Source organism: Hydra vulgaris, chromosome 10, assembly GCF_038396675.1.
Source record: "Hydra vulgaris chromosome 10, alternate assembly HydraT2T_AEP".
NCBI classification, from domain to species: domain Eukaryota; kingdom Metazoa; phylum Cnidaria; class Hydrozoa; order Anthoathecata; family Hydridae; genus Hydra; species Hydra vulgaris.
The window spans coordinates 25,987,396-26,002,559 of record NC_088929.1 but is presented as its reverse complement, the minus strand read 5'-3'; the positions used below and the strand labels follow the sequence as shown (position 1 = coordinate 26,002,559).

At 27.8% G+C, this 15,164-nt stretch overlaps 1 protein-coding gene across 5 annotated transcripts; it reads right to left on the bottom strand.

Moving 5' to 3' along the window:
• Positions 1-226: 226 nt before the first annotated feature.
• Positions 227-12,614, bottom strand: LOC136085869 (uncharacterized). 5 transcript variants are annotated; one of them, XM_065807624.1, is made up of 5 exons: positions 12,311-12,613; positions 11,846-12,020; positions 8,344-8,419; positions 7,947-7,989; positions 227-603 (listed from the first exon to the last, which is right to left on the bottom strand). In XM_065807624.1, the coding sequence occupies exons 2-5, from the start codon at positions 12,018-12,020 to the stop codon at positions 511-513; spliced, it is 387 nt and encodes a 128-aa protein (XP_065663696.1). In that variant the 5' UTR covers positions 12,311-12,613; the 3' UTR covers positions 227-510. The 5 variants fall into 5 exon arrangements, with proteins under 5 accessions (XP_065663696.1, XP_065663698.1, XP_065663695.1 ...); XM_065807626.1 differs by having other exon boundaries at positions 227-624; positions 12,304-12,611; XM_065807623.1 differs by having other exon boundaries at positions 12,304-12,607.
• Positions 12,615-15,164: the final 2,550 nt, after the last annotated feature.

The window sequence follows — 15,164 nt, the reverse complement described above, 5'->3', positions numbered from 1 at the left end:
TTTACCAAAATACAACTTAGAATACGAAACAATTATAATTTAAAAAATCATTTATTTGATTAATTTTTCTATAACTTAAATATTTAGTATGCTGAATTTTAATAAAATCTAGCTAAAAAAATTACCGCTCCAAATATCAATTAATAGGATTAGAGGTTAGAAAATTAAAATATCAAAATAAGGTCTTAAGAAATAATTGATATTAGAAAAGCTTTTCTTACTTCACCAAACACTTTCTGAACACAAAATTATTTTCAAAATGAATAAGACATTAGTTTTCAAGCAAAAAAAATATATTTATGAAATAATTTGTAACAAGCAAACCAAGAACTTCAGCCGTTAATTGTTCGCCATTTTCTGACTTAGTCTTCTTGAAGTTCGCAGGAGAGTCCGACCTAATGAGAAGATAGTTTTTAGTCCTTGTATTTTTTAAATGGCCAATCTGCCTGCTTTTCTCTATGATATCTTTCTAAGTAGATTATTCTTACTTTCACTTTTCTTCATACTCAGTTACTCTCGTCCATAGAGGCGGAATCGATTCTGTATATAGATTTGAAGCTGTCCTTTGAGGATCTTGGTATTCGGTCTCCGTGTGGCAACTAACTTTAATTAGAGGAGAATAAACTACAATACAAAAGTTACTTCATATAAACAATTAATTTAGATCTTCAAATATAGTAGTATATAACAGAAGTTACATCATGCACATAAAAATTAAAAGTCACGAACAATTTTATTTACTTTACTTCTGTTTACTTTATATTTCTAGCTCAAGATTTATATTTAATAGAATAAGAAATGTAAATACTTATACATGAAAACAAATAATTTTGGCTTACTAGCCCCAACACACACAAGACAAAATCTAGATCTTTAAAAATTAGAACGTGTTTGATCTTGATTTCAAATAAATAAAAATTTAGCCTTTGATACATTAAGATTCATGACAAACTTTATAACCTAACTCAATAAGGTACAAATATGTGCAGCTAAAATTTTGCATATTTATTTTCTATACTATTAGTGGTGTTGATACAAAAATTAGGGTGGTACCTGATGGAACATTTTGTGTAAGCTTCTTTTTGTAAATATAATTTTTTTAATTTTTCAAAATCCACTAATAAAAAATTAGTTTCTAGTTTTAAAAGTATTTATTGTGAGGATATTTGTGTTTTAAAAGTAATTTCCATATTTTAAGAGATAGAATAACATGACTAAATAACTTTAATAATTTTAATCTAATAATTTATGTCAAAAACACGTCAAATTGTCCGCAAAGCTCGCTTCTATATTATTTGCTGAAAAAAGAGTTAAATAAGTGGAAAATGCTTAATTTAAAAAAATTTTTTTTTTATCAAAACAATAAACCTTATGATTCTTATAATTATTATTATCTTTGTTGAGTTTAATTATGTATATGCTAAAACTAACCTTTTTGTATATTTTAGAATAACGTATTATTAATTGAAGAATAAAGCCTTCTATGTTGGCTTAGAATTAATTATAGACTATTAAATATACTACACTAAAATTTATTATTCATATTTGAATGGATAAATATCTAAGACCGGAACAATTTGACTGCAATCCCAATTCTGCATCAGCTTCTAAAGAATGGTCAAACTGGTTTAGAACTTTTACAAACTTTTATCAACTCACTCAACTCTATCGTTTATATCTTTATTGCTAGGGCCAAGGTAAGAGCTTTTCTTGACACTGGAAGCTCTGACACATTTATAAGCAAATCATTATGTGACTCTTTAAAACTTAATATCCTTCTTTCCCTTAATATACCCAACTTGCAAACAAATCATACTTGGTAGAGATTTCCTACAGTTGCACAAAAGTCTTTATATCAATTATGGCGGTAAAAAGAAATTCTTTAAAAATCTGTTCTCTAAATATTATTACAATGAAAGCTAGCACACTTCCTATTTCTATCTCCAGAATGAGAATCAATTGCTTCACCTTCTAGACAATATAACTCAGAGGACAAAGCATTCATTGAGCAAGAAACTAAAAAACTTTTGGAACTAGATTTAATTGAACCCAGTAACTCTCCATGGCGATCACAAATAGTTGTTACCAGGAATGAGAGACATGAACGCATGGTCCTTGATTACTCACAAACAATAAATCGCTTTACACTACTTGATGCTTCTCCTTTACCTAACATCAATGAATTAGATCACTTTGTTGCAAAATATTCATTATTTAGCACATTTGATTTAAAAAGTGCTTATTACCAAATACAACTCTCCTAGGAAGTGACAAGTATTATACTGCCATTGAGTCCAATGGACATCTTTTCCAATTTACAAGAATTTCTTTCGGCCTTACTAATGCTGTTGCACAATTTCAAAGAATCATAGATAAGTTTATTCAAGAAAACAAATAGGAAGACACCTTTGTATACCTAGATAACTTGCTTGTATGTGGTGCATCTAAAAATAAACATGATTTCAATTTAGAAAAATTTCTTCACGCTTCTAAGAAAGTAATGTTTACGTTCAGTGAAGATAAGTCTATATTGTCTACTTCGTGTATAACCTTCATAGGTTTCATTATAAAAGTGGCTCTTTTTCTAGTGATTCAGATCGCTTAAAGTCATTAATTGAAATGCCTGCTCTCACTGATAGTGCTTCTCTCCGTCGAGTCCTTGGTATGTTTTCATACTACTCCCAATATGTCAAACATTTTTCTGACAAAATTCATCCTTTATCTCTAACGTCTACCTTTCCACTGTCAACTGAAGCTATTAAATGTTTCAATGAAATGAAAGTAGTAATCTCTCCATCAGCTCTACAAGCTGTTGAGGAAAGTTTACCATTTGAGGTGGAAACAAATGCCTCCAATTTTGCCATAGTTGCTTCCCTTAATCAGGCTGGAAGACCAATTGCATTCTTTTCTCGCAAACTTTCACCTACTGAAAAAAAAACATTCTTCTGTTGAGAAGGAAGCTATTGTCGAATCACTTCGAAAATGGAAATACTACCTTGTTGGTCGGCATTTTACTCTAGTCACCTACCAGCGCTCTGTCTCTTTCATGTTTGACAATAACAAGAACGGAAAAATTAATAATGACAAGTTTCTGAGATGGAGGATAGAACTTTCTTCGTACAGCTATGATATAGTGTATCGCCGTGGACGTAACAATTTTGTTGCTCTATGACTTTGCCCTCTCTAGATCTTGTTGCTCTATGACTAAAGTCCGTTTATAGTTCCTCTCTTAAGGAACTACATGAATCTCTTTGCGACCCTGGAATCACCAGAATGTATCATTTTATAAAATCGAAAAATCTGCCTTTTTTCAATTGATGATGTAAAAAAAACCCATTTCTTCGTGCCAAATTTGTGCTGAATTGAAACCTAAATACAATGTAAGCAATTTTAACCACATCTATACAAAATCTACTCAACCTTTTGAGCGAATAAGCATGGATTTTAAAGGACCTATTCCGTCTTCATCTAGCAACAAATATTTTTTAACAGTTGCTGATGAGTTTTTAAGATTTCCCTTTGTATTTCCTTGTTGTGATATTTCTACTTCAACCATAATTAAATGTTTAACTCAACGTTTCACTTTATTTGGTATGCCAGCTTATATACATTCAGATCGAGGCACTTGCTTCATGTCTTCAGAGCTCCGCAATTTTCTTAAATCTCGAGGTATCAACCTGAGTAGAACTCCTTATAATCTTCAGGGCAATGGTCAGTGTGAAAGATACAATAGCATAATTTGGAAAGGAATTTCGCTTGCTCTAAAATCAAAGAATTTACCTAAACTGGGGACACGTTTTACCCGATGTCCTTACTTTGTACTTCTACTAACGCTACACCTCACGAACCATTATTTGGATTCAGTCAACGTTCTTCTAATGGACACTCTGTTCCTACATGGTTAACTAATTCGGATCCTGTATTGCTTAAAAGGCATGTTCGACACAGCAAATATGAACCTCTGGTTGAATGAGCTTTTAGAGGCTAATAGTAAATATTCTCATGTAAGAATGCCTGATGGACGCGAGACCACTGTTGCCACAAGACATCTCGCACCAATGACTGATATAACCAGTGATAAAGCGTGTACACGAAATAAACGTGAAAGTAGAAAAACTAAAAATTTTTTAATACAATAGTATAAGAAGATCAAATTTAAAAAAAAAAAATTATTCCTGAGGGAATCTAATAAAATTTTGAGCTTTAGTGGTACCCATAAGCTTGCGCACAGAATAAGAATCAAAACTACTTGATGCTTTTTTAAATGATATTTTAATATCTTTAATGTTTCTGCAAAGCTTTTTTGTTTTTTTCATTTTTCTTTTAATAATAGCCCAGTACTTTTCAATAACTCTCAATTCTGAGGAGTTTGAAGGATTTTCTGTTTTAGGCACAAATTTCACATTATTCTTTTTATACCATTCTATAGCTAGTTTACATTAATGAATTGAAGCTAAATCAGGCCAGAACACAAGTCTGTTATTGTGTGATTTAATGAGAGGTAAAAGGCATTTTTGTAAACATTTCTTAACATATATTTGACCAGAAAGTGTGGACTGAGAAATATAAGGTGCTGATTTTTTGCCATAACTGCAAATAGTTTCAATCAAAGCTTTTTTAGCGAACTTGTCATGTTTTGTGTATTTAAATTTTATTATCTGCTTTTCCTCTATATTTGGCAATATAATAAACAGCACCAGGAATTTGTTGATGATCGTACTTAATATAAGTTTCATTGTCTTCAATAATACAGACATTTTTTGAAATAAAATTGTCATACAACTTTCTGCCGCAGGTTCTTACACTTTTTTGTTGAGTTTCAGAACGGTTGGGCACTTTTAGTGCTTTGAAAGAATGAAAACCATGCTTATTTCTATAATAATTTGTTTTTTAATAAATTTTTGTTTCTGTAACAATAATAATAAAAATAATAAGAATATCTATAATATTATAAATAATAAAATCAAATATAATTATTTAGAATAAAAATAAATAATTGATTGAAGATTGAAGTAGCCACTCATGCAGAATCATGATCAAAGGAGTGACACCAAATATTTTTATTAACAATATTAATTTAAAAAATAATATTAGTAACAATAATAACTTTATTCATTAATAGAGAAAAAGTAACAGCAAATATAATAGTATTTATAATAAATATAATAATAATAGTAATAACATAATTAGCAGTTATTAAAGTAATAAATATTAATGGCAAAAACAATAAAGTTTCTATAAAAATAGTAAGGAAAAAAAAACGAAAACTAAAGGAGTTAATAATGATAAAAAATTAAAATTAAATTTTTTTAGAATTTATTTAAATTCATTTTGTTTTAAATAAAGAAATGAAGATAAATTATTTTGAAATTTTAACTTTTCAAACTCATTCACAATGCACACAAGACTTTGGTTTCATTCACTGATGCACTGATGTGTAATTGAATACTTACCACACCTCAAAGTTTTATTGTAAGCATAAGTTTTATTGAAAGCATGCAATTAGCTCGATTAAGTTTTTTACGGAGTGCATCTATATGAAAATTCTATGAGAGGTTCGAATCTATAAAAATACCAAGATATTTAACAACGTGTGTTGAATATAAATGTCTATCATTAATTTTAATTTTAGTTATATGATTTTCGTTTAAGTTTTTGTCTTTGAGATGAAAAAAACATTTGTTCAGTTTTTTCCAATTTTAGAGAAATTAAGTTTGCATTTAGCCAATGAACTAAACCTTTTAGATCTAAGTTTATATTCTTACACAAGGAATGATTAGACTTATTAATATGCAAGATATTAGTATCATCAGCAAACAAATGGACTGATAAGAAGTGGACAGATTTATTTAGACTATTAATAAAAATCAAAAACAGCAAAGGGCTAAGAACAGAACCCTGGGGAACACCACATTAGTGCTAACAAACTGCTTTCGATTTGAAAGATAAGATTGAAACCAGTTACAAGCAACTCCTCGGATTCTGTAATGTTCAAGGTTAGAAATTAAAATGGTATGATTAACGGTATTGAACACTTTTTGTAAGTCGATAAAAACACCACCTACGAAATGACCAGTGTCCAGTGCCTTTTTTATTTGTTTGGTAATACTTATTAAAGCTTGGCAAGTAGAGTGTTATGATCGAAATCCAAAGTGAAATTCATTTAAATTCAAAAATAATTTTAATCTAGTGTACATTAGTTTTTCAAAGAGCTTGGTAATGTTAGAAAGAATTGAACTTGGTCTATAGTAAGTAAATAAGAGCTTTGAGCCATTTTTATAAACTGGAATGACACAAGATGATTTCAAAATGTCAGGACAAATTCCATTTAAGAAAGAGATATTAAATAGCTTAGAGAGAATATGAGAAAATTCAAAATTAAAATCAATAAGAATGTTTGTGGGGATGCTGTTAGGACCTATTAATTTTCTAGGTTTTAATTTAGATATAAGTGATGAGATTTCAAAATAGTTTGTTGGAGATATCAGAAAACTATGAAGATTTGGATGTTTAAGATACTTTGTATAGCTAATGTAAGATGAGTGAATTTTAGAATTAAGTTTATGAGCTACATTTGTGAAAAAAATGTTGAATTCTTCGCAGGTTAGAGTTGGTTCAGTTATGTATGTTTCGTTAACTTGTAAGCAATTTGGAGGTACATTATTGACATTTATTAGACTTTTAATGCCATTCCAGGTCTCACGAAGATTTTTTGAAATGTATTTTATTTTACTCAGTTTTATTAGATCAATTATGGTATGTAATATATAGCGTTTAAAGATTTAACTATATTTTTTGGATCTTTTATCCCTTAACATTTTCCCTTGAATAAGATTTCGAATTTGAATTGATTTTATTATTCATTTAGTAATCCATGGCTTGAATTGACGCTTGTAGCTCTTAATACTAATTTTTTTTGAGTGGCACATGACAATCTAACAACAATATTGTTTGAGAAATAAATGCTTCAAAACTGGAGTTAACATCGTTTTTATTGGTAATGTCGTTCCAATCAACTTTTAATAATTCAGATTTCATTCTTTATTATATTTTTTAAAGCTCCTGCAATATAAATTATGATTATGTGGTATAAATAACTTGTTGGAATTAGGAAAAACAAGAAATTGAGGTAGATGGTTAGAAATATAAGTTGTTAGATTTCCTGAAATAATTTGTTAGTGGTTACATTTGAAAAAATATTGTCAATGATTGTAGCAGAATGGGCAGTAACTCTCGTTGGTAGCGTAATAAATGGGCGAATATTAAAAGAAGTAAGTTTAAAATCAGTCCTCCGTTATAAAGGAAGATCCCGGAATCCTCCGAAATATTTAAATGACTATATTTTAACAATTTGAGCTTATTTAGTATAGTAGAATGTGCTAATTCTTATAATTATTATTATCCTTGTTGAGTTTAATTGTGTTTATACTAAAACTAACCTGTTTGTATATTTTAGTTTACATATTATTATATGAAGAATAAAGTCTTTTATGTTGGCTTGGAATTAATTATAAACTATTAAATTTACTACACTACATCTTATGTTTTTAAAAGATAGATTTTAAAATTTTTAGACAAAAAAATTATTATTTATTAAATGTATTTATGGCCTCTTTTTAAGGCACTGTGCAACGCCACAAAGTTGCAAACTTCAATCATTCTGGAGATAAGTTTATTCAGTAGAAATAATAAAAACGCCAAAAAAATATGTTTTGTATTTCCTTTAAAATAATTTCATATATATAGCAAAGTTGCAACAAATTTACACTTAAGAGGATACTTCATTAAACTTCCAATGATTTAAGTATTTCTCAAGAATCAAATACCCTTAAATGCCTGATTAATGGTTTCGAAAAATGCATTCTGCAAAAATAAAGAAATTTTTAAATAGTAAAAAAAAAAAAGCAAATAATAAATAGGGTGACACCATAAAATAATTAAACTACCTTTTTCGTGTTCACTCTCTTTGCTCGTGGACCACCGGAAGCACTTTAAAAGGAATGGTAAAGTACAGTAATGAAATTAAAGAAATGGTAAGGCAAAAAATGTATGTTTTTTAAATATATATCATAGCAACACCACAATTAGAAACACTTTCAATTTAAAAAAATCAGCAATCTAATTCCCACAACTATGCCAGTTTACGTATTATATCCATTTAACTCATTATAACTGTTACAAACATTTCATCCCATTCCATTTCATTCATTCTAAACTATTAAATAAATCCCAATAAAATTTACTTTAAACGCAATCAACCATAAGTCAAGATAATTAGTTTCTATTAAACCCTATTAAATGTCAGTTTAATCAGACTCAAAAACAATTTTTAAAAAGACTTACTTATCGGTGTTTTTCAACTTTACAACTAATGATGCAGCCTTTTTTTTCCTTTCTTCATGCATTTTTTTCTGTGTTTCTAAACAACCACATAATTACCATATAAACTGTCATATATTATGCATAGCTTTTATATAATAATGTAAAACATCAAAAGCAATGTAAAAATATAGTTGGACCTGCTCTTGCAGCCAACCTCCAACCATTATCATATCGTTGTAATGTTGCTTCTCTTTCTCTTTTCTACAAATTTTATAATGGGCACTGCTCTAAAGAGCTAGCGTCTCTTGTGCCATCTATTCTTCACTCTTGTGAAGAATAGATGGCACATTCCATCTAAAATTCACTCATGTGTTACTCGTCATTCAATTAAGTCTCATCCTTTTTCTGTGACTGTTCCTAAGTGCTCCAAAAACTCTAATTCGCCTAGTTTTTTTCCTTGAACATCAGTTCTTTGGAATTCGCTTCCTTTATCTTACTTTCCTGATTCATATAATTTGCAATCCTTTAAGTCGTCTGTCAATCTTTATCTGGCTCTACAATATTATTCTTGTATCTTTTACTCTAATTAGTGGTTGCTTGCAGCCTTGTTGAATGCAAATGTGTTTAAAAAAAAAATTAAAAAAAAAAAAATATATATATATACAGGGGCTATTCTGGGAAAAAAATTTTGGGTAGCGATGCAAAAAAAAAAAAATCTTTTTTTAATTAGGCTGCATTGAAAAACAAAAATTTTCTCAATCTCTAAATGCGTTCTATACAAAAAAAATTTTTAAAAAACAGATATCAGGCTGTTTCAGTGTGACAATAGAGATGTTATCTAAACACACATTTATAGTTAGGAAGCTTTTTAAAATAAATGATTTATCTGAACTGATGACCCCTAGGTGAATTTTGATACTTTAAGTAGTAAAACAATGAAAAGAAGATGAGCGTTTCGTCTTTTTTATCTAGTTTCTGCCAAATGGTAAAGAAAAAGAAGTTAAAGTTGTTTTACAATTATCAGAATACATGAGTTTTGATTTAAAAAATAATTTTAAACCAAAACCTTTATATTAATATATACACAAAAAGGTTTTTAGGTTTTGTGTATATATCAAATTTTAGGTTCATTTTTATATGGACTATGTTTCATGAAATATATAATAGAGTCCTCAATCTGCATAAAAATATCTACAATTAGTAATTGGGTATCTGTCCAATTTTTTAAATGCATAAAATAAATTTCAATCAGACTGCCCCATCAATATTAGTCTAGTTTATAACTTTGATGTTTTAAGAAACTTAAGCTAGTAACTATGCAAAATGAAACGTTGCTAGCTACTTCAGGGGTCATTAACAACCAAATAAAAAATCCATAGTATTACTACATTTGTAGTATAGCAATATTTAATGTGGCAATTATGGGAGTAATCTAATTAAGTTATTACTTTCATCCATATTTTATATTTATTATGGGTAATAAAATATTATTACTTTTGTCCATAGTTTATAGTTATTATGGGTAATAAAATAAGTAGTTGCTAAGTAATTTAGGTACCCATAGCAACCCAAAATTAAAACTAATGTCACCATTAAAACTGCAATTCTAAAATTAGTGAACAGTGCAAAAATGGTCCTTGCATCTTTTTTATATGGCGAGTTTTTAGTTTTGTCCAGTAAAAGTGAATTCTGGCCTTCTGGATGAAAAAAATTTTTTGAGCGCAAAAATGCTGTACTATATGCTTCACATTTTCCAGAAATTAACTCTGGAATAAATATAGTTGAGAAATTCATCAATATATTAGAAAGGGGTAAACCAAGAAGACATGTTTTAGTTAAAGATGACGCTACCAATGACTCTAGACAGTAAACTTAGTTAGGTAAGGTCAGTCCGTTGCACAATTCATCTATTGCAGCTTGTAATTAAGGATGCAGCTTTATACCAAATATTAGTGATTTATCACTTTAAGTACGTAAAGTAGTAGGCCATTTTAATCATTTATCAAAAACATTTACCGAATTTGAGTTATTGCAACAACAGCAAAATAAAACACTTTTACTTTTAGTGCAAGATGTCTCCACTCGTTGGAATAGTGCATACTTAATGTTAGAACGACTTCAAAAACTTAAAAGAGCTGTTCAAATATACTTAGCTGATCATAATGAGCTGCCAACACTCATATTAATTACAAAGTTTTGGAAAATCAACTTTCGTTTTATGATTTTTGGTGCTAAATGAAGCTAAAAACGTTCAGTGTTAAATGAAGCTGAAGATTTTCGGCATTAAATTGGAGCTAGTAGAAATATTGTTAACTTCTGGTGAAAGTTTATTTTTATTTCTTTAATCTTTTACTAAAGTCTCTAATAGCATTGATCTTGCTTGCTCTCTCTTATCGGTAGGAAGAAATTTGAGCTTAAAGCAAGGATCACATAATGGTAGGTAAAATGTATATATATATATATATATATATATATATATATATATATATATATATATATATATATATATATATATATCATATATATATACTTATATAAATGCAGCAATAACATAAATAAACAGGAAGTTGCAGAAGCTTTAGTACATACATTGATTGACAAATAGCCTAACCCAAGTAAGTACTCCAGCAACAGAGTGCTACTACAGTAACTGAGGGTTTGGCATGAGGCAGCAATCTTTCATTATTTTTCGTTCATTTCTTCTTTTTTTGAAAAATTGCGCACTTTTTTACCTTTAGAGCGCAAAAATGAATTAAGTATATTATATATATATATACATATATATCAATATATATATCAAATATATATCAAGATATATATATATATATATATATATATATATATATATATATATAAATATATATATTTGTATATATATATATATACATATGTATAGTATATATATATGTATGCATATACATATGTATAATATATATACATATGTATGCCAGGAATGCATCTTTTATGTCTTTATTACATTTTACCTCCTTTTCAAATAACCTTTTTTAAAACAGTTAAACAATTTATTGCTAATTTGGAATAATTTTTTTCTCGGTAGATTTTCTAATTTGAACATTTGATAAAAATAATAACTGATTTTTTCAATTTAATTTTCACGTGTTTAGTTTTACTAACATTTTATTTTGTATCATTCAACTTCAATCTACTAACAATTTATTTATTTTTAATAACATTATTTAAGTACATTATTTAAGTACTAGGATGGCCAAGCTCACATTTTTAGAGAATCAGTACCTAAAAAAGAGCTTTTAAAAATTTATGATTTTTTGTTATAAAAAAAAATTGCATTGGAGACTTGCACTGTTTTTAACTAATTTGTACTGGAGAATGCATTGCTTTAAACAATTTAATAATTTATCAACACTCTGATCGTTAAACAAACATTTCCATATGGCTTGTGTTCATATAAATATTTGTACTTATGTAAAAAAAGTTTTACTTAACAAAATTAGTTAATACAACAAAATCAACAACTAAACAACAGCTTTTCAACAATACTTACCATTCACAAGTAGTTTCACTTTTTTTGAATCCATTCCAACACTATTAATTGCATTGCATGTGTATTCATCTTTTTCTACTGTTTTCACATTATCAATATTCAATATTGAGCCAAAAATTTTGAATTTTTGATCACTTGCTACTCCATGATATTTCAGGCTGTGGAATACCATCATCTTTACAAGAAAATAATATATTAGCTGACTTGTTAACAACTTAATCTTTAGGAAATTCAGTTATTGAAGGTGGGTCTTGTGCATAAAATTAAATACACAAACATTTTTTTTTTTAATCAAGTCGTTAAACTTTTTAACTTTTACTTAACTTAATTGTTAGTATAATTAATTTTTTTATCTTTAAGCAAAAATATTAAATATGCTAATACAAATTTTAAAAACATTAATCAATCAAACCTTCCAAGTTTATCTACTAATGTAAATAAAATAATAAAAAAACTACATTGAACTTCAAGATATCCATTTGCACTTTCTCCAGTTCCTATATCATTTTGTGCTTCACACCTATATGTTCCATTATCAATCCTTTTTGGAAAAGTCCAGATAAATGTGGAAGTACTTTGCTGAGTTATAAAAGATGAAGATAATTGTTCTACTCCATTAAAAAACCATCTCCATGAGATACATGAGATACATTTGCAATCACAACAAATTTTACTTTTTCTCCATCTTCAAGCCTGATGAAATTACCAGGTTTAACAGTAATCTTTGGTTTCTCTGTTTATAAAATTTTAAACATTAAAAAAATGCAAATAATACAGCAATTATTGCTCAAATTATTTAAAAACTAATTAATAAAAATTAAATAGAAAACAAAGATTCAGATGTAAATAGTTAACTAGAAAATCAAAATTTAGATGCAAATAATTAATTATAAATTAAATATTTAGATGTTAGATGCCTTGTGAAATTAGGCAACACATTTTTTTATATATCAGTTTATAAGTAGAGGCGTAAATTCAGTTTTGTGGCCCCTAATACTATTACTTAAAAAAGTAGAAAAGAAGAAAGCTTTCAATTTAAATTGATTTTAATTGAAAACTAATTACAGAACAAATAAACATTTTACATGAAAATAATTTAGTTGTAAAAAATATAGAGTTAACTTTTTCAAATTTGAGAAGGTGTACTAAAACAATGTAATAGTTATTTGAAATTATTAATTTCCTGCACAATTTCAAATTAGCAAATTTTTTTATAGCTACATCTAAATTTAGAGATTTTGCTGTTAAATTTTCAATAGATAAAAATGCTAAATTTTTTAGTCTTTGGTTCCACACTAATCCCTGGATCTTTAAATGCTATTAAATAAATTGGTTCCAAAAAGCTATAAAATTGTCTTTATTGTAGATTTAAAAATTTTCCCAATTTAAAATATAAGCAAATCAAAAACACTATGTTTGAAATTTTTATCTTTAAAGCTCCTTCTTGTTTTTTGACTTTTATCAATAAAACTTGAGATGGAAATCTATTGTCATCATATTCAATGTCAACATGTTTATATACTTAACTTAACATATCTTTTTTTGTTAAGTCGTTTGTTGTATTTGTTATGATATTAAAAAATTTTTTTTTTTTTCTTTAATTTCATCTTCAATAATACTTCCAAGGTATTTAATCATTTCATATTGTATGGTGCTATTCATACATTTAATAAATGTTTCATAGCGAATCATATTCTCCTAAAATAAAGGCAATTTCTTAAAAATTTCCATAATATGATTCTTCTCATAATTCATTCTGACTGCGAAGTGCCATGTAAAGGTTATTAGAAAAAATCCGAGAGCTTCTACTCAAAATCTTTTTTTTGTTTTATGAGGTTTTTATTCCGTGTTTCTTTGCTTCTGTGTTTTTATATTATACTATGTTATTGAGTGTTCAGATAAATTCCATGCTTCCGTGTTTTTCCATATACTGTAAGTTAAACAGATAAATGTTTTGGTGATGATTCATTTTTTGTAGATATATTTTTTTCAGTCTCTAATACCTTTACACCAATTTTTATGATCATTTTTGTTTTGTAATGCAAACATCCAACAATATTCAATCAACAAAGTACAACAATAATCAACAAGGTAACATCTAATTCTATTAGCTAAGCCAAGTTCTGATTGATTTTCTCATTGTGGATTGTTTAAAAAAAAAATACATCAATGAAAAGAATTGATTACCTTGATTTGGATCATGCAGAAATTTTTTTTGGATGCTTGGGCCCTAAATATGTAATAATTTTCTTTTCATTTTCAGTAACTTTTCAATATTGTCACACAAATCAAAATTCTAAAAATTTAGGTGTCAAGATGCTTACCAATAATTTGGTGATTGTACTAATTCATTTTTATTATTTAAAACGTCTTTTACAATATTTAATACACAAATATACACTGTGTTCTGGCTATATTCAAAACTTGTCTTTATGCCACAATTATTATTATTGTTGTTAATATTCATTTCTTTACTTATTGAAAATGTAAATGGCGCATCATTAATTACTTCACCGTTGTAAATCAAAGATATATTTTCCGTTTGAAAAAAATGGATCAAGTTATTTGCATCAATGTTTTTTATTAAAAGTTTTATTTGGTCCTTTATCTTTTTAAAGCTCCACTTTAAGATTATTTTTTTATAGACATTTTACTTACAATATCTGTAATATAAATATTATAAAAACTTTAGTTGAATTAAAAAACAATCATGTCTTTGTCCCCAAACACTTTTATTCATCAGTAACAATTCATAATTAACCTAAGTCATCCATCGAAGCCCCTTACATGTTGAGGCGCTAAGACAGTGCCTTCCTCTGCCTTCCCATAGTTACGCCTCTGTTTGTAAAGTCTATCAAATTAAGTACCTTGAGTTATTTTTAATAAAAAATTCAACTGAATGTTTTTATGGGTTTGTTTTTTGAATAAAATTTACACCAACAAAAAGACTTACAAGATACAGATATTCTAGTAGTCTGATTATAAAAACCTCCAGAGTTGTAAACAACGCATGAGTAAGAAGCAGAATCAGTATGTTGAATGTTATTAAATTTTAGCTCTCCCTGAATTGTGGTCAAGTATCCACTAACAAAGACATTATTGTTGTAAATTTGTTCTATAACTGAGTAATCAGTGATGTTTGCACCATACCTTTGCCAGTAAATTTTAGGAGAAGGTTTTCCAGTTGCAGAACATTTAATTGATTCTGTGTTATATTCACTCAACTCTAGATCTCCAGGATTAATTTGTTTTGGTTTGACTAAAATACAAGTAAACTAACAATGAATAAAGTCGCGAGAATTAAATCATTTTAAAGATT

Bases quoted from the DNA above. Each gene is read 5' to 3' on its own strand.
- LOC136085869 (XM_065807623.1), bottom strand. From the start codon at position 12,324: ATGGATATCTTGAAGTTCAAT. The intron at 12,021-12,303 runs GTAGTTTTTTTA...TTTCTTGTAAAG, and splicing joins TGGATATCTTGAAGTTCAAT to ATGATGGTATTCCACAGCCT. The intron at 604-7,946 runs GTAGTTTAATTA...CTCTAATTAAAG, and splicing joins AGAGAGTGAACACGAAAAAG to TTAGTTGCCACACGGAGACC.